This window comes from Tympanuchus pallidicinctus, unplaced genomic scaffold (assembly GCF_026119805.1).
Source record: "Tympanuchus pallidicinctus isolate F22 unplaced genomic scaffold, pur_lepc_1.0 scaffold5, whole genome shotgun sequence".
In the NCBI taxonomy this organism is placed as follows: domain Eukaryota; kingdom Metazoa; phylum Chordata; class Aves; order Galliformes; family Phasianidae; genus Tympanuchus; species Tympanuchus pallidicinctus.
The window spans coordinates 56,002,211-56,029,142 of record NW_026294769.1 but is presented as its reverse complement, the minus strand read 5'-3'; the positions used below and the strand labels follow the sequence as shown (position 1 = coordinate 56,029,142).

General features: G+C 42.6%; 1 protein-coding gene across 2 annotated transcripts; it reads left to right on the top strand.

Annotated features, from left to right (window-relative positions):
• The first annotated feature begins 721 nt into the window (after window positions 1–721).
• Window positions 722–26,064, top strand: YWHAZ (tyrosine 3-monooxygenase/tryptophan 5-monooxygenase activation protein zeta). Of its 2 annotated transcripts, none has more exons than XM_052704764.1 (6): window positions 722–862; window positions 2,731–3,034; window positions 18,585–18,708; window positions 21,487–21,650; window positions 21,750–21,845; window positions 25,013–26,064. In XM_052704764.1, the coding sequence occupies exons 2-6, from the start codon at window positions 2,741–2,743 to the stop codon at window positions 25,070–25,072; spliced, it is 738 nt and encodes a 245-aa protein (XP_052560724.1). In that variant the 5' UTR covers window positions 722–862; window positions 2,731–2,740; the 3' UTR covers window positions 25,073–26,064. The 2 variants fall into 2 exon arrangements, with proteins under 2 accessions (XP_052560724.1, XP_052560725.1); XM_052704765.1 differs by lacking the exon at window positions 722–862 and adding an exon at window positions 1,821–2,261.
• The last annotated feature ends 868 nt before the right edge of the window (window positions 26,065–26,932 follow it).

The following is a 26,932-nucleotide window of genomic DNA, read 5'->3' as shown; positions in this document are numbered from 1 at the left end:
TCGCACCCCGTGCCGCTCCCTGTACAGCCACCTCTCCGAGCCGTGGCCGGAGCGCGGCGTTACTGCTAGCGGTGTGTGCGGCACGGCTCGTCCCGCAGCCCCGAGGGAAGGCGGTGAGGGCCGAGGGCACGGCGCTCAGGACGAAGCAGCCGAGCGAACGCGGACTTCCAGCACCTCGATAAAAAATAAAAAAGCGTTTCCAGCACGGGCAGCGTTCAGCATTCCAACACCCCTCCTCCTCCCCCTCGGCGTCCGCGCGCCGCAGGCCCCAGGGCAGCCCAGCCCGGCGGGATCTGCCCCTCCGCTCCGGGCACGGCAGGGCCGCGGCGAGCACGTTGCGACTTCGCGACTCGCGCAAACCTCGGGCAGGGTGGGAAACACAAAGGCGGCACAGAGAGGGAAGGAAACGTGGGGCTCGGAGGGGAGGGGGGAACGCCCACACACGCGCCGCAGCCCCGGGGACAGCTCCGGGCCGGGCGGCTCTCCCCGCGCTGGCGGAGTGACGGCGGCCGGGGATGAGGGGCGGGGCGCGGACCCACGGCGGTGGAAGCGGCGGGGGGCGGCGGGGGATGGGAGACGCGCGTTCCCGCGGGCGAGGCCGTGGCGGGCCCGGGCTCGGGCTCGGCCTCCGCCCTGAGCGCCGTGAGCCGGGGGAGGCGCGGGCTCGTGCTCGCGCCCTCGCCGTTGCCATGGCGCCGCTTGACGTCACGGGCGGTGCGCTGCCCGTGCGGTAGCGGCGCGGTGATTGGCGGAGACGCCGTGTGTGGCGCTGGGAAAGAGGCTGCAGCGCAGCGAGCCGCGAGATAGGCACAGTCCGCGCCGGCCGCCCGCTCCGAGACACCGCGCCTCGCTCCCGCCTCGCGTAGGTAACGGGGCCCGCGTCCGCCCGCCGCTCCGATACCCGGGCCGAGGCGAGGCTGCCGACAGGCCGGCAGCGCCGAGCCCCTGCCCTTCCTTTCGGGCGGCTCCCGGCGGGGAGGGAGCGGGGCGGGGGGGCTCGCGGCGAGGGGCGGCGGCGGCAGGTGAGGGCGGCCGGGGCGACGCGGAGGGGAGACGACAGGCTCGGTTCGGAGGGGCGGGGGCCACGGGGTGTGGCTGCGGAGCAGTGCGGGGGCCTTCAGCGGGGCCCCGGGGGGTAAAGCTCGCGCCCCCCCCACCCCCCCCCCCCCCTCCCGCCTCCCTTCCCGTCGCCGCTCCGGAGCCGGGCCCGCGGTTCGCCCCGCGCTCGGGACGGGAAGGCGGCATCCTCCTCCTGCCGCTGCTCCGCCGCCCCCGGCGCTGGGCGGAGGTGAGCGGGATTAAGGCGCACGGAGGTGGGCAGGGCTGCGGCGCCCGGCCGCCATGACAAAGGCGCGGGCGCGGCGCTCGGCGGCGGGCGGATGCGGCGGGCGCGGCGCGGGGAGGGGAGACGAGAGAAGAGGAGAGGAGGGGCCGCCCTGAGGCGGGGGCCGCCCGCCGCCCTCCGCCCTCCCCGCCGCCCGCGGCTCCATCTTACGGCGGCGCGCGGCTCTCCCGCAGCCACTGCTCTCCCGCAGCCGCGGTGCTCGGCGGCGAGCCGCCCGCGGCAGCGCGGGCCTCGGCGCTCCTTAAAATGGCTCCTGAGCGCTGGGCGGGTCGCTGAGAGGCGCTCCGGGCTCCCGCCCCGCTGCTGGGGAAGGAACTGCCGGAAGCGCCGGGTGACCGAACGGCTGAAACGCGCTCGGTTTTTGCCGTCTGTGGGAAGTAGCGCGGCCGTTGGCCGTGGTTTCTTGGTGTAAAAATGACAAAAGGCTACCGGGTAAGGTGCGGGGTATTGTGTTGTGTGTGGGAAAGCATGAAGCATCCTGACCGGACTGAGGTGAGCTTTGAAGGATGATACATCCCGAAACATGTTGCCAGGGCCTCGGAGGGGACTGTGCTAGGTACATAAAAGGGGGCGGGGGGGCAGGGAAGGACCGTTCTCCCTGCCCCCTTAACCAGGCACCGGGGTCTCTATGAGCAGACCAAGCCTTGACTGGATCTGGGTTACGAAGCATCCCCACCAGCTCGTGCTAGTAAAATACTGACATCGACGTAATATTTCTTCCTAACTGCAAAAACTTCTTTTTGTCTCTGAAAAATATCTGGGTCAGAAGGCCAGCATAGCCCAGCTAGAGAAGGGAGGCTCACACTGCTGGAGGTGCGGTCCTTCGCGCTTAGGGATCTGCGCTGCTCTGACTTGAGAGCATTGGATGTGGGGTTTGATTGGCAGATCCCTCTTCCAGTCCTTTCTGGATGGAGTGGTAAGATTCTGTTAAGGAACAGAGCTGCGTGGTACTGCTTGCCTAGCCGCCTTTTTGTCCTTGTGACAAAGATACCGTTGGCTGTTTTCTTTATCAGTTTAGTTGCATTTGTAATTAGGTGCGGTTGATGCCACAGCTTGAATGCGTTCTTAAGAGAGAGTGATGGTAAAGAACTGGGATCGTGTGCGCACTTAAGATAGGAATTATTTGCTTCCAGTTTCTTTAGATGCTTTTGCTTGCATTTCAGAATTAACTTAAACCATTTAACAATTCTTTTTTTTTAGAAAGAAGCAATGACTTTAAGTTTTCTGTTTGTGTGTTTGAGTGCTTATGTGCCTTGCATTCCAGATTTCAGCTGTACTTCTTATAATTCCAGGCTACTTAGAGGATGGCTGCTCTGCATGAGAAGTTGAAACGTTTTTGTCCTTAACCAATGTCTTAATAATGCCTCACTATTTTTCCTCTTTAGAAATATCAGCATGGATAAAAATGAGCTAGTGCAAAAGGCCAAACTGGCTGAGCAGGCTGAAAGATATGATGACATGGCGAGTTGCATGAAGTCTGTGACCGAGCAAGGAGCCGAGCTGTCCAACGAAGAGAGGAATCTTCTCTCTGTTGCCTATAAAAATGTTGTAGGAGCCCGTAGGTCATCTTGGAGAGTCGTCTCAAGTATCGAACAAAAGACGGAAGGCGCTGAGAAAAAACAGCAGATGGCTCGAGAATACAGAGAGAAAATCGAGACTGAGCTAAGAGACATCTGCAATGATGTGCTGGTGAGAAATAATGAAACTGTTGATCTGTTTTAACTTAGAGTTGCAGGGTGAATGGCCCTGGGTCCTGTTAAGGCTGCCTCTATCTGGCCTTTAATTAAAGCTGTGGTGTCCTACAGCATTTCTGAAGGACAAGATTTGGAAACTGTCTAACTCTTCTTTTTCTCTAATATATCAATTCTTTTATATTAGCACTAGTAACTGTATTTCCATATATTTGGAGACATTTTGAAATCTTGTGTTAACTTCTCATAACTATTCCCTTATATGCAGTATTTATTTGAGTCTGAAGTGGGTAAGGTTTGGTTTGGGGTTTTCTCCTCCAGCCCTCCACCACACAGTATGTGTGTCCCAGATCACACTGATTTCTGTGACTTTAAGATGCTGCACTGGTTGTAAGAGGTAGTTCTTACTCTACGGAAATTGTGCCCCTCCCTGGGTAAGATGATGTAATGTTAGTTATGACTCAGCCATGCAGAAAGCTGTCTGCAGGAAGAGGCAGTAGCAATGCTATGATAGCCTCTTAAACTTTAGGCTTTCAGAAATAGACAAAAAAGGGGGATTCAAAGTGAAGCATTTTCTGTGACTTGTAGTTATGTTCAAGTCTGCATGAACTATTGCTTGGTAGATACATTTTTTTCAGTGGCAAATGGTTTCATAAAGTCTGAACCTCTTTCAGATGCCTGTTCCCCATTGTCTGTTTTTCCGACTGCTCCAATGAGCACATGAGCAGAGGGCATCCTATCCTGCTGCCAGCTGTGAGGTAGCTGTTGCTGTCAGCTGGATGTGTACCCTCCTGGTGTGTCATCCTATGTGACAGGGTCACATACCTGGATGCGACAGTGCGATGTGATAGGAGGGAAATCTCAAGTAGTTGAGCATGTGCTTGAAGACCTGATGTCAAAGTAGAAGTTCCATCAATGGGTAGCATAAATTTCCTACATTGTGTAGGATAACTAAATGCCATGGGTGCTGATTGCCTCTAGAAGGCTGGTTCTCCAAGGGCGTGTGGAAGTCAGCTTGGGTAACTTTTGAGCCTTGGCTTCCAGCTTAGGTTGCCTTCCACTGTTCTGGTAATGCAGCCTGTATGGAGGTTTCCTTATTTTGTGAGAATAACTTCCTCTGTGAAAATGGAAGTGCCAAATTTGTATGCAGAGGAAGAAGCTGGCTTAACGCTTATGTGAGGTGGTAGCTGATCTGTTGAAGTCTGGAAAATAGAGATTTTTAATCTGATGTTGTAAATTCCTTATTTCTTTTCAATTTTTATTAATTTATTTTATTAATGAAGGCGGGTGCTTCAGAATGATCTGAGTTTCCTTTGTAAACTACACTTGTGTTGAAGGAATAATTTCAATTATGCCGTTGGGCTTAGAAACCCTTCTTAGCAGAGCTTAAAGTGTTTGCAGTTAGATGTTTTTTTTTCTGATAATGGAAACCAGATGAAGGCAAAACTAGCTTGCTTTTATTGTGTGTGCTAAACAAGACTAAAACAAAAGAAATCCTAGTTGTTGACTCTGCTGCAGTAGCTGACTTATCTGGGAGAGGGGAATGCAGGAGGGGAATCTTGTTTAAATCTGTTCCATCTCAAAAAGACTGTGTGTGTGTGTGTGTGTGTGTGTGTGTGTGTGTGTGTTTAACCAGAGAAGTGCAAAGCATTCAAAGACATGAATATTCTTTGACTGTTACTACTAGGCAGCTAACGTCTTACTCATTTTCACTGTTGCCAGTCCAGTTTCTCTTAATAGAAGAAGGGAAAATTGCTGTCCAGATGAAGCAATGCCTCAGGCAGTGATTTATAGTAACTAAATCTAAATCGAAAGAGTCATTTTAAAATGTGGGGGGGAGGAGTGAAATGTGATATTCAAGTGATACGACTTTAAAAATGCTTACAAACAGCATGCACTAAATTTGAGAATTGCAGTCAAGGATTAGGTTATATGCTAAAATGTTTGTTAGTTGAATTGTCCCGTTCACGTATGTTCTTACTTGCCTAGAAATGTGACTGACTGTATTCCTTTACTTGAAATCCACTTTACTTTACTGGAGGGGCAAAAAAAAAGTAGTAAAGTAGTTTGGCTTTTTTTCTTCCATGACCAGGAGTCTGCGTGTTGCCTTATGCAAAGGAAGAACTAGGATTTTTTTTTTCCTTTTTAGAAGATTCTCTAACTTTTGCATCGTGTAGCCTGGTGCATAACAGCTCACAGGAGTGAAGAGTAACGCTTAGCAAATCATGGTTTTTGCTAAGTATGCCATTAACATAACCAGGAGTGTTGAATTTCCAGAGTTTTCTATCAGGAAGCCTGTCCATTTCAGTACAAGTGCAGCTTGAATACTTTTGTATCCTTTATTAAGACTATGTATCTGTTTGAGTCTTTGTCTTCAATCGCTCATTGGGTTCTTAAGTAACGTTTAATGCCCTGGAGTGTTACATCATGGCTGAGCATGGAAGTGGCTGCTGTTCCAACTTCTGTGTTGAGGGGAGGAAAGCAACTAAGGGACTGTGTCTAGTGAGATGCAGCCAGGGCTGGCTCTTCTGCGGCTCCTCACTCTTCCCTCATTTGTTGGAATCAAACTCCAGTGGGTTGGAAGAAACAGCCCTTCTAACCCACTTGGTGCAGAGTATGTACCCAACTGTGTCTGGGTTCTGTTTCCAGCTCTGCCACTAATTTAGGGGGTGAATAAGAGTGGTTAATGATGGACTTTTTTCTTGGTTTGTAGCGACAAGATGGAGTAATTTAAAAATATATATATATGTATATGTACATACACACACACAGGCAGTTACATGAGTTGATCCAGCTGTTTTTTGACTTATGCTGACCTTGCTATGAAAAGTCAGCATCTGTGTCTTTATCTCCTAAGTGTTCCTTTCCTTGAGCTTGACATGGAGACCCCTCACAGCTCTCTAAGCAGGTGAACTCATCCTCCTGCCTGCTGCTGCAGAGGCATCAAAACTGTTGATCCAGCACCAATTCTGTCAGATGTGTGCTGTAGTATATTCGGGCATATTATAACCAACTCCAGTGTTTCAGTTGGCTTGGTAGCGCTGATAAACTGCAAGTAATTGTGATCGCGTGTGTAATGAAGAATGAATTTCCAAATACTTCAAGAATAGTGGGGGAAAAACATCTACAGATGATGCTTGAGCATGGCAATGCACAATATATTTACTTGAGTAGTACAGAGAATTTCCAGCCTCAGTAATTTCATATTGATACAGGAAATTAAACTCCTAGTTAAGTAATTTTCCTCATGTTAGCAAAGTGTGTGCTTCACATCCCGTTTCACTTTTTGCAGTAGAAAGTATGTCTGAAATATGCCTGTGTAGTAACCTCTTATTGGTCATTTCCATATTAAAAAAACAAAACAAAACCAAACAGTTATTAATCAACAGGTGTGGATTTTCTTCAGAATGCTTTTTTGCCTTTAGTGGGAATCAACTGTAGCTGAAGTGATTTGCATTGCATTTACATTAAGGTGAGTTTTCCAGCTAATGAGGATTCTGAAATACAGAGTATGTGTAGAGAGGTCTTTGCATGGCTGGTGTTTGATATTTCTTACTGCTTGCATGTTGGTTTTCAGGAGATCTGAAATACTATAGGCTTTCATGCGGCTTCTGATATGAGTTAAATGTAAATGAAAAAGTTTAAAACATGACCAGCATTTTTTTGGTAACTATGAATGCAGTTCTAAATGGCTGCCTTTTACTGTTGTATGTGCCAGCCTACAGAACAGTCCTTTGCATTTCTTCCAAAATGTCTGGTGTGATTTGTCTTGTTTGTCCCCTGTGCCCAGTCTTCTGGGTGATCTGTCTTCCTCCCCAAAGTTCCCTACAGTTTCATCTTAAGTGGATCTTTGCTTGCTGTGAGCAGCTGCTCTTTCACTATTTCTTTTCTGTTTGGGTCCTTCCTCTTACTGTCTGAAGTGCCTTCCTGAAACTGTATCCATAGGTGATACACGACATTACCCCTCCCTGCCAGAGAAGCTTAAGGATAATTGTGCTGTTCAGGACCCTCTGAATAAGATGCTTTTGTTGCCAGGTTATTATTTCATAGACCCTTTTGAGTTGGAAGAGACCTTTGAGGGTCATCTAGTCCAACCCCTGCAGTGAACAGGGACACCTACAGCTAGAGCAGGTGCTCAGAGCCCCTAACAGTCTGACCTTGAATGTCTCTGGAGATGAGGCATCCACCTCCTCTCTGGGCAGCCTGTTCCAGTGCCTCACTACTCTTACTGTAACAATAATAATAATAAAAAACCCTTCTTTCTTATGTCCAGTCTAAATCTTCCTCCTTTTAATTTGAAACCATTTCTCCTTGTCCTTCTTCCTAACATCATGTCCTAAAGGATGAAATGGTGCTCCTTGTGTGCCTATTTAGATTTCTTTATGTTTTCTAAATGGAGATCCATAAAGGTGATTATTTCTGTGAGAAGAGAAAGTGAAGTTAAATCTCAACTAAATTGCTTCAGTTGTGCAATTCTTTCACATGTATTTTTTTTTCCAGGGTAGTAGGAGGAAGGCTTAAGTAACTAGTTTATGGGACAGCAGTTCACTGGGGGCTGAGAGCAAAATTCCATTTGGAATGCATCTAAATGGCTTCTTAAAGAACATAGCACAGAATTAATGCTTGTTGCTGTTGTAATAACAAATTCCTCAGAGACTATTTTCTAAATGCTTGCAAACACCTGGTATGTTACCGTTTTAACATCTGTAAAGCCTCCTCCTGTGTGGAATGTCCTCCCTCCTTCAGACAGCCATATGCTTTTTGATGCTTGCAGACAATTGTGTACATGTGGGCCATTCCTAAAGCTCACTCCTGATGGTCAGGGAGTGTGGCTAGCCTACAGAGTGATGGTAACAAGCAGAGGGGTAGAATGATTGTATTCCACAAACTCCAGATGCTTTCATGGCATTTTTTGTTAGCGCCTCTGCAATATTGTCTAAAGTAATACATTGAGTTCAGTGACTCCTTTGGACTGATTTTTATTTTTCTCTCTTTGAGAGACCTGTGCTATGTAACTGATCTGTCTTGGATGGGTGGGAGGGGTGTGGAAGGGGGGCAAATTTGGGAAGTTCAACTCTGCTCAAAACAGGTATGCCTTCATCATTTGTCAGTCTTGTCCAGTCAAATTTGGAGTATCTTTGAGGATGGAGATTACAATAGGCTGTCCAGAAAGGTTGTGCAATGTTTGGTTATACATACAGTTAAAACAAAACCATATCCATCTGTGAAATCAGAACTCCTTGCATTCCAGCTCACCTGCTGTCTCTTGCACTAACAGACCTTCAGGAATAGTCTGGCTCCATCTTCTTTAGGCAGCTGCCCAGTCCACTGCAATAAACTCTGTTGGTATTCTCCAAGCTGAGCAAACCCAACTCTCAGCCTTTCCCCATGTCACGTGTCCAGCCCCATAACCATCGTGGTGTCCCATTGGCCTTGTCTCAGTATGTCTGCCTTGCACTGTGGAGCTCAAACCTAGGTGTAGAACTCCAGGTGTCCTCTCCTGTTTCTAAGTTTAATACTGAAAAATGTTAACTGGTAACATGTTAGTGATGTGCATGAAAATAAATGAATATTTGTGTCTCAAAAATTGCTTATCTGAATGATTATTTTTAAGATACTGCTGAGCAGAATATGGGTAGGGTTTTGTCCTCCCCAGGATGGACAAAGCTTTTAATCAACTCTCCACGACCAGGTTTTTAAGTTAAAGTTCTGCTGATATAATTGCTCAAGCACATTGAAGTTAAGAGGCTGAGATGATTTGTATCAACCTCATGATTTCACTTTGTTAATCCCTTTAATCCCTTTCCTGGTTGTAGTTACACCCCTTCAGGTGTTTCTGGTTTTGTCTTATTATTTTGTTTTTTCTTTTGCAGTGCCTAAACTAAAGCAGCTTCTTTTGTGCTTTTTCTTTTTTTGAAGCATGGGTGCTGTATTGTATTGTCCCTGCCTATAGCAAGGGTTTGTAACTAAATGATCTTACATGTCCCTTCCAACCTGAACCATTCTTTGATTGAAACTGCTGAAAAGCTGTTGAATCAGAGTTGAAACACCCATGGATTTGTTCAAATGAAACTGATTCTTAGTTACCAGTCGTGCAAAATTAATCTGTTAGTTTCTGTTCACTTTATGTTGTTTGTGTAACTATCTGTAAACAGATGAAGCTTCAGCTCATGTTTGACAGGATTTTTCAATTCCAGCTTATGTAAGAAACTTACTGGTGGATGGGTCCCAAGAGTAAAGGTGAGGCTGTACTTAGTAGTCTTAACAAGAAACATGTCTATAATGTTGTTGTTGTTTTTTTCAGTGCACCCATTTATCATAAAATTTGATAAGTTGTTTTGCATAAATGCTAAAAAGAACTTAAATATGCTATTATTTCTGCTACTTGTATTTGCTGTGCATGTGTGTATACATGTATCTGCGTCCTCCATATCTTCTTGGATTGGTTGGATGTAGAGCAAACCTTAATGATAAACAGCAGCCTGCTGAATTCATTTCACTCTGTGTTAATGCTTAATAACTTACATTAATGCTTAATAACTGGCTTTGATTTCTTTTTTTAAAAAAAGCAAAACCTAATGTATGTAGTGCTTCTACTGTTCAGCAGCTTCCAGTTAACAGCTGATTTACTTGAAATCAATCTTGAGTGTTCACATGCTTTAAAGCACTACAGTAATAAGCAGTAAAATAAAATTGATCACAGTTATTTTCTAAACTTGTTTTTTACTGAATGCTCTTGCATAAGTGCTTATTGTTCATTGAGATCTGATGGAAGACTTGCAGTGCCTGTTCTGATCAGCAGTAGTAAGTCATGCTGCTGCTAAAGAAACCAGTATGTCTTTTTAATCAGATTTAATGCAGATCAAATGAAGTGGCAAGGTTTATTTCTGGATGTTATTACCCCTTGTAATTAGCAGGTAAAGAAATATTTAACAGCAGGAATCCCAGTTCTTCAGCCTGTAATTGATCAGATCTTCAGTCTCTAATTGATTAGATTCTCCTAGGGCAGAGCAGGCTTACATCACTGCCATGGTATTTTAGTAGTAAAGTGCTTTTATTAGCATTATATGCTATAAAGAACTCCTGATAGATACGTTGCTTAGTGCAGTATACTGCAGGTTTCAGGTCTCCTCAGAGATCAAGTTACTAAGTATAAGTTGTTCTTACTTCTGTTTCTTAGCAAGGATAAAGTGTTACATCATGTCTCTAGGGGCTGTTAATGGTATCTCTTCAGAGACCAAGACTGCAGAATCTCCAGGCAACTCCAGCAGTGTGTTCCAGTTTGCAGTACAGCCATGATGGTTCATGTAGACGTACCAGTCTAGCAGAAATTCTCATTCAACTTGAGTGGTTCCAATTCTGGATTATCACAGGTTTCTTAGAAAGAGCTCTGTGGCTTTTTAATTATTTGTTTATTGAAAAATGGTGAGAAGTGCTTTTGGCACCTTACTGCTTTATTTCAAGTCCATAGCATTCAAAAATCACTGCGCTGCCAAAAGCACAGGGAAATGCTGCAGTTGGTTTTGTTTCTCATTGAGTATTAATGCCTATAGCAATGCCTTAATAAAACCTTGAAAAATAATTAGGATTAAAGTAAATTCCTTATTGGCTGCTGCCTTCTAAATTGGAAAGGTGTTTTCACTTAATTAGAATTCAGTTCCTTCACTGTCATGTGTTTTTCAGTGTGCTTTGGTAAAAGCTTGTAGCCATTAGTACGGGTGAGTTAGGCTTCTGAATAACCTCTAAGAATATGTCCTGATATTAAATACATCTGTTTCCTATGCCATCAGTTCTAACTGGAAGACAGTGGTAGAAGGAAGAAGCTAGTGGCAGGCATGAAGGTTGAGCTGAGGAAGGCAGGTCTGCAAGGAGAGCTCTGTGTTTGGCTGTGGAAGCCTGGTGTGAAAGATGCTGCTCCTCATTGCTGCAGTTCTTAGCCTTCCCTTCACTGCAGATGGGTAACATGGCCATACATACTGGATCTTGGTGCTGAACACCCCCTAGGTGTTTTAGTGCATACACCTACTTACTGACTTAGTTCTAGCCCCCGGTGCACGTGTGAGCACGAGGATGATTTTTCTGGGTGTCCTACTTATTTCTCCCTTGTCTTCCTCTGCTTGTCCATATGTGACACTGCTTTTGTTCTCTTTTTACAGAAACATATTTAGAATGTTTTAACAAGATCTCCTGCACGAGCTGAAATGTATTGCTGCTCTTCTACACAGGATTCCTTTTTCTGCATTAGTCCTTTAGTTCTTTTTTCCCCTTTATTGACTTATTGCTCTTTATTGTCTTACTGCTTATTACTTATACTCCTATTACTCTTCGTTTCCCCCTTTAAGTTCTTCATCAGATAAGCAGCTGCTTTGCCATAATCAAGAGTACCTTTTTCCTGCTCACCAATGCCAGATGTCCCTATGCATATTGCATATCCCACCATTGCTTGAACTCTGCACTGAGTCCCTGCCTACAGGATGGTCTGTGCTTTGTTCCATCATCCCAGAATCTGAATTCTTCCCCTGCTAAGGCTCATCGTTCTCACCTCATCTTTTCTCTCCTTGCCTGATTCAAGCTGCTGCTTGCTTCCTGCGTGGGCAGCCAGTTTGATAGAAGGAAAGGATAATGGGTACAGGCAGCAGACTTGTTTTCAGCTGTTCCATCAAATCTCCAGTGCAATAGCAGCTACTGGTATTTGTCAGACTTTCTTGTATACCTGTTCTGCTGAGTGAATGAGAGGGTGAAGAATCTTCAGCTGGCTTTAAATAGAGACTTTGTTTTTGGCCAGAGTAGAAGGCTGGCAGCAGAACGGTCCTCTTGTGGTGTTTGTGGGTTGTGTTTTCCCCCCTCTTCTCCCTCCACCAAGAGAGTTGGAGGCCATCCATGAGGCAGCAGTCCCAGAGCCCTGATACTCAACTCTGAGTAGAACTGTCATCAAAAGCATCCTAATAGGCTGTTTCAAAAATGTTTGGGAAGGAATTGTTTGAAAACATCCCTCCTAAAAGTAATTCACTTTCCTCTGATGGTTTAGATAGGTGTCGAAGTAAAACTGCTGGCCACAGATGGCTTGGTCGAGTCCTTTGTGAGTATGCAAATCTGTGTAGTCTAGCTTTGCACGTAACATTTCATAGCCTGTGTTACTTCCCTGGCTGTGATGCTGACAAAAAACATGCACAGAAAGCCAAACACTAGCTTATTATAGGAGTGATTGGTGTCTTAAACTTGTCCAACACGTGATTTACTTCAGTTCTGTCATCAAAATAGAGGCACGTGAGGAAATATGTGCAGAAAATCTCTGTAAGCTACTATTCTAGTTAGGTAGCTGAATCTGCTTTAAGTACACATAGTTGTTCTTGCAGTGTGTGTACCTGAAATGTTGATCCAAATTAGTAAGTTGAATGTCTGCCTGTATATACCTGATACTTCGTAGCTCTTGAAAGTACTTGAGCTCAGCTGTGCAGGTAAGGCATAATGCACCAAGTCAACATTGTACAAACATTCTGGATAGCTTTGTGCCTCAGACTACAAATGAATAGCTGTTTTGCTGGAGCAGTGGATGGGCTTGGTACTCTCTGTATATCAGTACATCTGAAAAGCTAAATCATAGGATTCACTGAGCTTCAGTTGGCTGTAATTGTGTTGCTTGTTCTACCGCAGTGCTTCAGCTGTGTGTTGCTCTTAGCAGCCATCCCATCTTTCTTGTTCTTTCCCTCCTCACCTTTGTGTAGAATGCAAAGTAAATAGCTACCTGGATGGTGTAAAAAGTGCAGTGAGGGCTTCTGATTCTTGCTTGGAAATGGTAACTTCAGATCACTTGAATACTTATCTAGTGGTCTTCTGAGGGGGAAAGAAAAGAAAGGCAGACTTGAGCACTGGAGCTAATGTTGTGGGTTTTTTTTATAATTGAAATTGGGAAGTAGATTTAAGAAAAGTAATGCTTCCTCATGCCCAATTTATGTCAAAGAAGCTGCAGATACTGAACTAACATACTATGGCCACTTGTGTAGAATATAGGCCTGGTTACTGCACTTTGAAACCACACTTAGCTCAGGAAGTCCCTACACATGGATGTGTAGTCCCTACACATACCAGCAGCATGGTATTTTTCTAATGGAAGCTTCTCTGGAGCATTGTTGGAGATGAAGTAGTAGAACTGTCCTATTGGCCAGCGCAGTCACACTGGTGTTCTTGTCATGTCCTGAAAAAAGATAATGGCGTGTGGTCTGCATCATGAAAATGTTGGGCCACTGCCAGTTAATGTGCAGTGTCAAAGAAATGGGTTTTCAAGCTGCGCTTAAAAAAATGTGTAGTTTTTTTTTTTTCATGCCTTCTGGGTGACTTACAAAAATAAAGAGCTCTTCCCTATGCCACATAGCCACAAATTGATGACAAGTAATTAAAATTCAGCAAATACAAGCAGAACTGATAACCATTTAAATTGGTTAATACTTCTGAACTTATTCCTTTCAGTTTTTGCAGGCAGATTTTTTTTCTTTGCTCTCTAGAGTTTTCTACCCAACTACCTGTCTCACTAGAAGTTAATTCTTGGTAATTAGAGAGCTGTTTTGTTCTCAGTACTTAAACTGTAAGTTACCTGCTCATTTACTACTGTATTGCTGTAGAATCAGGTGATTTTGTTCTTAGGACTTGTTTGTCAGGAGGGGAATATCTTAAATGGAGAATTGAGCTGTTGAAATCTTCAGGCACTTGAGTAATTATGTAAAGTTCCCAGGTAGTCAGACTACTGAAACTGAGCTTTTAATAAAGGGAAATATGCACAGAACTGTAAGTAATGGAATAAAATTAAGGTATTGGGTTTTTTTTAATGCTTGTACAGTGGGTTTTGGAATAGTCTTCTGGGCCCAAACAAGTCATTTGCCAGAGATGCAAATACTTTCAAAAGGATATTTTGAGACTGTAAGGGAAAAAAAAAATCTATTCAAGTCTCTATGGGTTGGCTTCCTGTCTTCAACAGAAGTTCTCACCACAGCTTGACAAACTGAAGCTTATATGTAGGTCATTCTGGAAATAATGCCTCCTATTTATTTCAATAGAAAATACAACAGATACAAAGAGCACAATAGCACTACTTGATAGAGCAAATTCTCAACTGCGAAACAGCATTTTTCAACATAATCACTGCTGTCAGCCGGTTCACCTGGGTGAACTGCTGGAGCTGCTCTTTATTTTGTGGTGTGACAGCTGTGCACAGCCATCCAGAACATGACTTGCCTTTCACATTGCTGTTGCCACTGCTGAAAAACCCACTGCTTCCCTGTGCTGCTGAGTCTCCATGAACATTCAGCAAGTGTTGGTGAGTGTCACTGTGTGCCGTTTTTTTTCTGCGTGGAGGAATTCAGCAGTATGCCTTTGTTCCATGCACACTTCTGTGTCAGATGATTTTCTGTCAGACTGCCCCTCTGCTGCCATCTGTCACAGCAACAACATCTAACAGTGTGCTGGTGGGAAGGTTCAGCCTCTACTGCTGTAGAATCAACATCCGCTGATGTCATGGGCCAACATAGTAAATGGGAAGCATTAGTTCTGGAGCATCCTCATAGATTTGCTGGCAAGCTTTTTGTAGAAGGTGTTGGTTTTTTTTTTTTCCTTTTAAAGACTGAATCACTACTGTTGTACTTCTTTAATACCGAGCTTAACTCTTAAGACTTGCTTGCAAAACTGCAGGAACAAGTCTGTAGGGGTTTCCATCAAAATAGGCTCAAAACTCATTGTGCTTATGATTAATGTCATTGAGTATATCCTGCTCTAGCTAAAGAACTTAAGAAAGTGAACTCTTTCTAGTTTGGTGTTTAATATAAGCCAGAGTTGAAGTTCACTGGTGGAATGGAAAAAAAAAAAATTGTGCTGATGCAGTCTGTTACATCTTTTGAGACAAAGGCTTTCTCTACTGCATACTTAGTGGGGGTACGCACTGCATTTGTGAGATTGCTTATCTGTGGTATGTGTGAGCATAGCTGGCATCTTTGAGCCTGAAAGCACTGTCTGTCCCAGTCCAGCATACCAAAACCTGTTATCCACAATTATTATTGTTACAGTTCTTGCTACCAGTTGGGAAGTGTTGAAGCTTGAGCTTTTCATTGCTAGCGTATCATTGAGAGTTGATATTCAAATGTAATGCGTGTATGTTTAACAGATAGGAAATAATAATAATAATAATATTTCATTGAAAATCAACTTGGAAAGAGTGCTTTCAACTTTGCTATGAAAAGTATTTGAAGCACTTGTACAAGCTGTTACAGGTTTTAGCAGCTCTGAGATGCTGCTGCATCTGTCTGCTTGGTTGCAATGCCATGGTTCGTTTTACGACAGTTAACTTTTGCTGTCATATTAAAAGCTCTGGCAACTACAGTTGAAGAGCCATGGGTTTGGAAGAGGGGTGGCTTTTCCTTGAGCAGGTGTTCCTGCTAGATTGTTGTTTTGGCATTGCAGCTGTCTATGGCATCGTAGTTACTGCATACTAATACACGTTCAAAAACGTGTAGGAACTTGGCACAGTAGGTAGAATGTCTTAAATGAGCATGAGAACCTGGCTTCCATGTAGGTGTGACATAACCCTTCCTCCATGGACTTCCCTTAGTGGTTGGGATGCCACGTGCATTGTGGTGATGTGGCTTAGCTAACAAGCTTCTTAGTTACAGATGAGCATTTGGAGCTGTTGTGGACTGGTGGTTACCACATCATCATATGGTGATCAACTCTGCTGATAAACAGCATCACATCAACTGGTAAGGGAGAAAGAAGACAGCCTCATGTTAGAATGGTTGAGTACAGCATCTACTGATTAAGTAGTAGCACTACTTAATCAGTTCTTGTTTTATCTGTAGGAATCTTATTTTTGGGCAAATACTGAGATATGGCTTCATGTGAGAGAAAAAGTTGAATCTTACAAATCAGCTTTGCAGTTGAATTTTCTTTTAAGACAGAATTCCCCAGAAGCTGGAGGAGGAACACCATTAAATAATGTCAGATTAGTGGTTTTTGGTTTTTTTTTTTTTACCTCCTTTTATGATGTTCTGTAACTGCATTCTAAAAGGTTACTTATGTACCTGAGACTCATGTGTGACTTTCAGTAGGCACACCATGCAGATTGCTGCTGTCACTGCAGTTCTGAGGTGACAGAGTATAATTCAAGTCTTCATGCTAAATTTAAAGATGTTCTGTGTTTATAACTTCATGCCTATAAAGGAGAGTACAACGTGAAATGAAAAGACCAGTGCAAGTAAGAGAAATTGAATGTGTCCTACCTGGTATCTAGGTAGAAGAGGCTTCCTTCACCCAGGCAGGAGTGGGCTACCTGTGCAGTCCAGGAGTTAGACTTGACGTAGCTTGTGCTGTGTGAATGAACAGCTGTTCAGAGGGATTTTCCTAGGTCCTTAGTCTTCAACTTCAGCTTAGAATGCTTTTTGCTAAGATTCTTACTCACTCTCCAAGCAGTTATTGCCCTGCTAGCATCTATCATAATTAAGACTTAATTAATAGTCTTTTCTCCTCCATGTCTGCTTGTATGATTTAAGTCATTGAGTTAACTCACTTGAGACTTAAGTGAAGTTTAGGTCTGGAAACTTGGTTGCTGCAAATGGACTGAGCAGAGCTGTACTCTCCAGTCAGCTTCCTTTAAAATGCAGAATTTGTTTCTTGCAAATACCTTGGTCAGGCCAATTAATGGAGTGTACAGAATGAGCACAGCTCCTCAGGGTGTTGGGAGGGTGGATGCAATCTGCACCTGTCTTAACTGCAGTCCTACAGAGACAGCCTAATAATAATAAGCCTTACAGTAGTTAAGAACCCTCAGATGTCATTTGAAGTCTCTGTCTTGGCAGGGACAGTTGGTATTGTAGCTCTGAATGCTGAAGTTCCATAAGGGTGAGAGCAGAGCTGTAAGTAGTTACAGAGAGCCAACGTGTGCCCTGTGTGCCTGGCAGCCCTCTGCTTGTGCCATAGTGCTGTGGCAGCAGTGGCACTGAGCCCTCCAGGTATAGTTTGTGCCCTCCAGAAGGATGCCTCTGGCAGCTTGGCAGCCTGCTTGGCTCTGTAACTGTGCTTCTGCTGTCCTGCTCGTGTCACATTCCCTTTGCTGCCAAAGGATCATCTGTGCTGTCATTCTAACAGGAGCATTTCTTGATGTTTCCTTGCACTGTTATAAAGTGAGGTTATGGGCCAGCCCTGGCCATGCTGAAAATAGCAATTAGTAAAGATGACTCTTTCCCCCATTATGTTGAAATGGGTTTTCAAGCCATGCTTAAAAAAATGCAGTTGTCTTCATGCCTTCTGGGTGACTTAAAAAAAAAAAATAATAATAATAATAAAAAGCTCTTCCCTATGCCACATAGCCACAAATTAATGACAAGCAATTAAAATTTGCAAATACAAGCAGAACTGATAACCATTTAAATTGGTTAATACTTCTGAACTTATCCCTTTCAGTTTTTGCAGGCAAATGAAGCCCACTTAGTGTGGGTTGTTTGAATCTAACCAGAGCCTAAGTGTGGCTGAACCTTGTCTAACTTCTGTTTCTGGCAGCCTGGCTACTTCACTGCCCTGTCTGATGGCAGAGACCTGCTGCAATAGGTCACTTCATTTTGACAGTTTTCTGGTTTCTGATTTCATTTTGAGTACTCAACAGCTCTTCTGCACTTATTCTGGTTTTTAAATAACTGGCTTTTCTTTCAAAGTCTGACTTCAAGCATTCACTATCAAGAAGTTTGACAGGCTTGTGCCTTAATTTGACTAAATGTGTTGGAGCTAGTGATTTTTTTTCTTTTCATCATGATAGAACTCCTGCTAAATTACATGACTGCTGCAGCTGGTAACTTGCTACGTTAATTTAATAAGCAGTTAGAACAATCTAGGAAAAAAAAACAGGTCTTAACTGGTGACCTGGGAGGATTTGCTGGGGTGACTCCAGAGAGCTGCCTTTGCTTTGGAATGGATGGGCAGCTCCTGTTAGGACAGCATGTAGTCACATAGCTGAACAGCTGTTGATTCAACTGTCTAGAAAGGCAGGAATCCAGATTCACTGTGCAGTTTCTCTTTGGTGATTCTAGTGTAGAGTTCCACTTTATGCTAATTAAAAAAGAAACAAACCTCATTAGCCTGGCCTAGTTGCCATTGCCTGTGTGTGGAAGATATTTGGGTCTTGATTTGGCAGCTGATATTTTGAATCCTTTTATCATCTGTGGATGCAGACTTCATTCCATTGTGTACACTCTGCCCAGACTCTTTGGATTGTGTTATTTTTGTCAGAGCCTACAAAAACCCTTCCTTTGGCTCTTCAGCACTGGTCTGCTAAATGAACAGACTTCTTTCCTGTTCTCCCTATAGAGTCACAGCATGGAACATTCCTTTTGGTACCCACAGTTGTGATCCAGAACACGTTTTTCCTTAGCTGAATATGCTATGTAGGATGTGACAAAAATAGGCAGAAGTAAAGCTGTCTTGACTTTGAAATAGCTGGTAGCATAATCAAACTGTTGGTTCAAAAGCTATGAAAGTATGCATGTTCAAAACGCTGTTCTTTGCTTCCATTTTAGTCTCTGTTGGAAAAGTTCTTGATCCCTAATGCTTCGCAAGCAGAAAGCAAAGTCTTCTATTTGAAAATGAAAGGTGACTATTACCGTTACTTGGCCGAGGTTGCTGCTGGAGATGACAAGAAAGGTATTGTATGTCAGTTGTCACTGTATTTTTGTTAAACTGTATTGCTTTTAGTGGACAGCAACGCTACTGTAACTTTTGGAATACTTCTTTTTCAGATGTAGATTTCTTTAGTAATAACCTTCCTGTTTTTTAAAAAGAAACCATAGGCTGCTCGCTTTCAGATGAGCTATGAAGGTTTGTGTACCTCTGCAGTCTGAAGCAGGAAGCAGATGTGCAGTCTGCAGTCACAAAATCTTGCAATCAGATCCAGTGTATGCATACAAGAATGTGCCTTATCACAGAAATACCGGTTTGTGCTTTTTTTTTCCTGGATATCTGAGTATTGTTGTTACCTTCTTGCACAGAGTCACTGTAGCTTTCTGAAGTGGTTTTTTTATGCTAGTTCTGTGTTTCTGCAGCACGCGAGGAAGTCTGTGTAGGTTCAGTGAGCAGAGAGACTAGAATACAGCTGGGGAAGAAAAGGATTAATAAAACAGATGTTAGTGTTAAGTAAACTTCTTCCATAGCCATGGTATTTTGATTTCTAAATGGTTTTTATTTCCTGAATTTGTTATGCAGTTTGTCCTAATAGCAGGCAAGTTGCCTTTCCTCAAGTTTGATGAGCCACCTGGTGTATTGAAGAGGCACCTACATAACACCTTGTCTTTGTGCAGTCACCTTCACTTTGGGAGGATATCTTACATTTAGATAGCACTGTTCACAACAAACTCCAAGCCATTTCCTGGAGCCTGTCTCCACATTTATTATCCACGCTGGATAATAAAGTTACCAAGGCTAGTAAGATAAGACTTAGTAAACTAGGCTTTGATTTGACTTCAGGTGTTTTCTGCCTGCAAGCTGACCTGGTCTGGTGACTGCAGAGTCCCATGTGTAACAAATATGTTGGTTACTGTGTATCACAGCAGACATATTTTTGTTCAGTAATCTCTCATGTACAAACTAGAAAGGTATGTTCTCATGAGGGTCGTTACTGACTATAGACTGTGAAAACCTTTGTTTAATGTAATTTAAAACTTCATTTTTATTCAGCTCAGTATCCTAGCTCAGCAGTTACCAATGGGTTCTGACTTGCAGATAAAGAAAAAATTTGGAAAGCCCATCTGGCTCGTAGTTGCTATGGCTCCTCAAGTCTTTTATCTTGAAGGCGTTTTTCTGCATGTTAGCTGTGATGCCTAACCTTAAAAAGGACCAACTGATAATGACTGTAGCAAATAATGGTCGTTTAGTTAAGCAGATTTTTTTTTTTTTTACTGCGTCCATATAAAGCTCTCAGTTATAGGAATTGGATTTTTGCCTTCATAAATCAGCTTACTGTGTTGACCACGGTTTTCTTATGGCAATCTGGTGGGCAGGAATGTCAAGCAGGTGGCCTCACCCTGCTGCTTCAGCCTTCAGTTTTGGAGCTGTATGATGCTATCTGAGGAGCACAAAGTTGCATGTCCTGCAGATTTCTTACACTGGATGACTCACTCCAAAATAAACAGAACATACCTAGTGTTGCTATAAATTCCATGAATTGGTGCTCAAAAGGTAATTCTTGCCTTGTCAAGCAAGCAAAAAAAGCCCGCTTTTTGGGAGCTTTTCCTCAAACATAAACATCTAACATAAAATGCTGAAGTTAATTGAAGCTGCTTATTTTTCATGCCGCTTGTTTTGGCTTTCAGAAGCAGCACCATTTTCTAAGACTTTCCCAATATGGAAATAGTGAAACACCTCCCACCATTTCTAAATTTAACTTCCTGTAAAACCAGTTCTTCTCAACCGTAGTGTGCTGAGTGCTGAGTGCTGAGTGCTGGACGTTTTCAGGGCAGTGCAGCAGATGTCTGACTTCTCTGAAGTGCTCACCTGGTAGCAGGGAATTAAGAGGGCCAGAGCCCTGCATGAATATGCAGGGAAGAGTGTCTTCCCTCTTCCACGTTGAGAACAGTTTGATGCTTTAACGCCTATAAGTCTTCAAAGCTGAAGCAATGGATATTGTGTATCAGAAGTACTCAGACTCTGAAAACAAATACTGGCATTTTTGAGTACTTAACCTAAAGATTTTTTTCCTTTGTTTCTGAATACGTGTGACTGCACTTAGAAATCACTCCGGATGCATTTCTGGTTTGATCCAGAAATCAGGATGTGAATCCTCTTTCATCTGAGTCAAATTACTTCCTGCCTACCTCTTTCTCAGATATATAACAGTCTTTGAGAGTGCAGAATAATGGTCCCTTTGTTCTGAGTGTCTATCTCCTGTGGTCATCAAGAGCATAGTCCAACTTCTGAGCTATGCTGGGCCGTATTTACTTCAGGTTTAGGTATGCTACACACTACCTTTGCCAGACAGTTTGAACGAGGAGTCACAGGTAACTGAATGAAAGGCATAGGGGTCATTGGGGCTTTCTGTGACTCGAATGTGCATCTGTAATGCTTTGCAGTATTTGAAGACATTGAAATTGTGTCACATCAAACCTATGTATAGTTAAGCCTTCAGCATTGTATCTCTTTCCTGTAGACTGTGAGGTTTATGTTCGTGAAACACTGTAAAAGTGTTGTAAGCATCTGAGCTGTTGCTGATACAGGCAGTCAGGGGTAGCAGAGATACTTAAGTCTGTGACATAGCGATAACTAAACTTTTAGACTATTAGAAGAAGTGGAATACTTATAACGTAAATGCTCACTAACAAGTGCTCACTCTTAGGATAATTTATTCACACAACCATGAACCGATTTCATGTCAGAATACAGTATTTGAATTACTCACTTGCTGTGGGTTTTGTTTGTTTTATCCTAAAGGGATTGTGGAGCAATCACAACAGGCGTATCAAGAAGCTTTTGAAATCAGTAAAAAGGAGATGCAGCCAACACATCCTATCAGATTAGGTCTGGCTCTAAACTTCTCCGTGTTCTATTATGAGATTCTCAATTCCCCAGAGAAGGCCTGTTCCCTTGCAAAAACGGTAGGTCTGTGGGGGGTGCAGGGGGAGTTCCACTGATTTTTATTTGCATAACCTTTTGTTACGTGGCTAATGAGCTTTGGATGTCTCTTTCATCTCTAGGCTTTTGATGAAGCAATTGCTGAGCTTGATACATTAAGTGAAGAGTCATACAAAGACAGCACGCTAATAATGCAGTTACTGAGAGACAACTTGACAGTGAGTATTGTTACATTTTACAGACTGCTCATAGCAGAACTGGTCCTTACAGCACTGAGTTGTCCTGTTCATCCCAGCTGTGGAATTGTCTGTCACTTACAGATGAGTTCACATTGTGTTTCCAAGCGTGTATCTTTCTCCTGCCCAATCTCCTGTATCTATAGGCTAACTGCCATAGTTCTAACAAAACAATTCAACCAAGTGTTTCACTCTTTCTATTCAAGCAGTTTAGCATGTTGGAATGAGGTGGTTTGGAAACAAAACAGTTACTTTTTTATTGTAACAGCATTAGTGAACACAGTTGCATTTGCTACTTTGAAACTTCAGTATGATTTCATATAACTTGTTCAGCGTGCTTGCACTGTATGAAGACTTCATAGCAAATCCATTTAAGGGCCTATTGTTGTATTTCTGGCTGGTTTTTAACTTTAGTGAAGCTGAAGTTGGAATTGTTGCAAGTCAGGCTGTTTGCAGGGCAATCATAGGACAGTCTTATTCCTTTTTACTTGGACTCAGCTATCTGTGGTGTAAGATGGGGGCTGTCACTCTGTCACAGTAAATAAAATCATCATCTTGGTTTTTTAACCTACCTGGAACTGTAAAAAAAGGCAAAGATAAATGTCTAAACAAGACAGTTTAGATCAACAGCAAGCATGCGGTGCTGTAATTAATGACATAGTTCACCTCCCAGTCATCTTGTGGAGGAAAGGGAGAACTACAAGCAAGAGTAGAAAAAATAAGAGGCTCTTTTGTTGCCAGATGTAACTCCTTGTTCCTATGTTAAGTGCATCTAGTGTTGGAGACTTTTGCAAATATCTGGACTTTTCTTACTATAACCAAAGTGAAGTTGTTCAGTTACATAAAACTGGAGCTGCCATATTTTCTGTTTGTAAGGCTTTATTTGCCTGTTTCTTGGAACCTCTTCCACTCAAATGACAACATAATATATTTCTGGAGAACTACTTGCAATAGTTCCAGCTGTTGATTACAAAACAAATGGCAGAGATTTCTCAGCCTCTGTAAGGGAGACAGAGACAGCATTGGCTTCACTCTGTGTGTGCCATCCCTTGGGTGAGATTGCTGTCCCTCAAATGAGAGATCAACTGAAATAGAGAATAGAAGTGACTTCAATTGCCAAAATAACATGCAGCTGGCCATAGCAGTTTAAGAGAGCTTTGCCTTGTCCTGGAGCAGAAGTTGGACTGAGCTTCCACACTGTGTGTGTTACCTTAGCAGGACCTGACGGTTAATGTCAGGTTTCTATTATAAGGGAGATTTTTCTAGGTAGCTGCAAGATTCCATATCCCTGTCAGATGGTTACCTCCTGTGTGATCTATGTGAGTACTGCTCTTACATTAATTCCTGTTTCTTCCACAACTTTTGATGCAACTTCTGACAAAGACTGCAGTGAATATCCTAAGTGTAGAAGGGTCTGGTCTGCTAGTTATGTAAATATCTTGTCTTTTAGATGCAGGCTTTTGACAGTGATTTGGCATGCTGATCATTTACGTGCAGTAGCAGCTTTCTCAGTTGGTAATTCTTTCCAGACTGAGTTTCATCTGTCTGAAGAAATCTGTTGGGGACCAAAGGCAGAGAAATGTTCAGAGGATTTTTTTAATATAGCAGATCAAAATTTGTTTTACTGGGATTGCTAGGTATTTCATCTTTGCTGAGTTATGAAATTGTCTTGTGTGTTTGTTTCTGGGGAATGGGGAATATCTTTGCCCATTCCTGTTCCCCTGAAGGCTTCTCTTCCCAGCTGGTTATTTAAACTCTGCTCTCTCGGTTGGGAATCCTTATACCAGACAGGCTCTTCTTAGTAAAGACAGGTACATATGTATCCCTAGATGTTCTAGAGATAAAGTTTTAGAAATGAAGCATCTGATAAATTTCCAACTTAAACTCTTCTTCCTGCATTTCTTAGAAATGTGTGGAGTGGAGCTGAAATAGAGTAATGGATTTAAATGTAGTGTAGAGGTTAGAAAGAGGTTAGACAAGTGTGTTCCTGTCTCAAGTAGACTGTCTTGTTGCTTAATATCTTTAGTAAGGAGTGTTTAGAGCAGTGATTTTGTGTTCTTTGTAGTAAGAACAAGGCTATTGGGCTTGCACAAGATTTTCTATCGTCCTGTAATTTTTGAAAAGGGTGAAGTGTTTCTGGAGCTAATTTTCTTTTTTGTTTATAAGCATCATATAAGACCTGCAATAAGGTAGATCCCAAGCCATGCTAGAATGCGGGCAGACAAAGAATTAAGTTATTCTTGGGTTTTACTGCTTACTACCATAGAGCATGAAGGACTCAGTTAAGGCTGCTAAAGCTCCAGGGAGAGATTACAAACAGCATTAGGCTGGTAACAGTTTGTTCACATAATAATGATTTCTATGCTCCAGGTGTTGCCTTGGAACTGATATTTAGCTTCCTAAGTGATGCTTAACTTTGATATATGGCTCCTTAACATGTTTTATGGAGCTGAAAATAGGATTTGGTGTATACAACGTATATATGTATATATTTTTATTTAGCCAGATATTTCTTTTCTCCTTTCTCTGCCCTCCAGGTTTGGAGGCACTACAGGCTTCTCTTTAAGCAACTGTTTATATGTGTAGCCAAGGGATAGTGATTTTAGTGAAATATACTGTGTAGTTTGTTTTGTTTTGTTTTTTAATTAAAAACAAAGCAGGCAAATCTTTTAGATGTCTATTCTGAAGAAAAAGTAGCATTCACTCTTCTGTAGGGCACAATGAGAGGCTTTTGCAGAAACTTTCCCTTCAGAAAGATGCATAAATCTCACTTGAAGTCTCAAGAAAACAAATATTGTTAGTTTCTCATTCGTGTGCATCTGTTCTTTATCTGACTCTTGCCTGCCTGTGGTTATAACATACCTATTCATGTGAATATGAAACCTTGGTTTTGACTGGTCATGGACTTCCTCGTTAAAGGAGTGTAGGGTTAGGTCATCTAGGACTAGATCTACATTTTCATGTAGAAGTAATGGCCATTCACCTTTCCTGCTGTCTGCAAAGAGCAATTTGTGGATGTGCTTTTTTCCCCATGGCACTTAGTATAACCTCGTACAGTATCATTAACAAGAAAGCTAGCTTACCAAATGATGATTGCTAGTTGTGAAACATGTTAGGTATTAATACTTACTCTTTTCTTTCCCAAACAGTTGTGGACATCGGATACCCAAGGAGATGAAGCTGAAGCAGGAGAAGGAGGGGAGAATTAACCAGCCTTCCAACTTCCATCTGCCTCATTCTGAAACTTACACAGTAAACCATTTGTCATCCATGCTGTCCCACAAATAGTTTTTGTTTACGATTTGACAGGTTTATGTTACTTCTATTTGGATTTCTATATTTCCCATGTGGTTTTGTTTAATATTAGGGGAATAGAGCCAGTTAACATTGGGGGAATTTATCTGTCTTCATCTGAGGTGGCCAATATAGGGTTGTGAAATTTTTATACGAGTTTTACATGTTTGGCATAGTACTTTTGGTACATTGTGGCTTCCACAAGGCCAGTGTTAAAACAGCTTTCTGTGTCAAGTGAGGAAGACTGCTTGCATGTTGGTCTGCGTGGTGGAAAAAAGGGATAATCGGTTGCAGCCACAGGTGTAGTTAGCATGAATAGTCAGGCTGGAGCACACATGGCTGTGAATACAATTATGTCCCATAGATATTGCATGTCAAGTAAACATGTGAAATCTGTGGAATATGCCAATCAAGTGTACATCTGATTGCAGCTGAAGTGTTCCTTAAGACAGTTTGATAATCCAGTCAACTTTCTCTAGAGAAGGACAGAGAAACGGTTCACATTCCATTATTTGTAAAGTTACCTGCTGTTGCTTTCATTATTTTTGCTACACATTTTATTTGTATTTAAATGGTTTAAGCAACCTAAGAACAAATGTACAAGTAAAGATGCAGTAAAAATGAATTGCTTGATATCCATAATGACACTGTATATCGAGCACAGCAGTAAAACAAAAAAACCCATGTATTTAACTTTTTTAGGTTTTTTGCTTTTGTGATTTTTTTTTTTTGATACTTGCCTAACATGCATGTGCTGTAAAAATAGTTAACAGGGAAATAACTTGATGATGGCTAGCTTTGTTTAATGTCTTATGAAATTTTCATGAACAATCCAAGCATAACTGTTCAGAACATGTGTATTAAGTTGATGTAAGTGGAATAAAAGTTTTATGAATGGACTTTTCAACTACCTTTGTAGATTTCATGTGATCTCTTTCCACTCTTCTTAAAGTAGCAGCAGTGTTATATATGGATTAAATATGGAAGTAGTTCTGTTAAGGAGAATCTTAAGCTCAAGTGTGCATTAACTTCATGGGAATTGGCACTGAATATTGCACATCAGATTTCTGATTGCTCTCATTTGCAGCTTTTTGGGTGGCTGTTGCTTTCTGGCTGGCTGGTAATCTGGAGAGCTCTTAAACATACGGTCTGTACTTCGGGCCAAATGCATATGCAGTTATTAAAAAGCTGACCTATGGATCAGTTCTAGTCAGTGGAAAGCCCGCAGCTTCCCTTTCTGAGCTCTTTGAAGTACAACTGAGCAGGAGCCTCCATAGCATTCAGGAGGTTCAGACTTCCTAACTCAGCCAATAGAAAGGCTCCATGGAGTAAGGGCGTTCTTCCTTTCCTTGTCCCTGCTGATGTCTGTGTGGATGGTATTCACAGAACAACTACGGTGTTTAAGGATATTTAGTTTGAAGCTGAAATAATAACAGGAAGGTAGACAATCTTCAAATCATATCACATCTGTCAGGAGCTGAAGCTGTTAGAAAATGGTTAAACTTCGTTACAATCTTCCTGTTGTGAAGTATTTATGTAATCACCGTAAAGAGAGGGTTTGTGTCTCTATTTTCTTGATTGAGCTGCTCATGTAAGCAGAGACCTAAGTATTTTGTAATGTTAGGTACCTTATATTTGAGTGGAAATCTACCTTAGTGTCACCAAGTTCATCTTGCTCCTGGGAGGAATGAGATGAAAGGGAACAGGATTACCTTAACCTTTTGTACATAGGGGTGGTCTTAAGATACAGGTCAAACTTAAAAATTCAATACAGG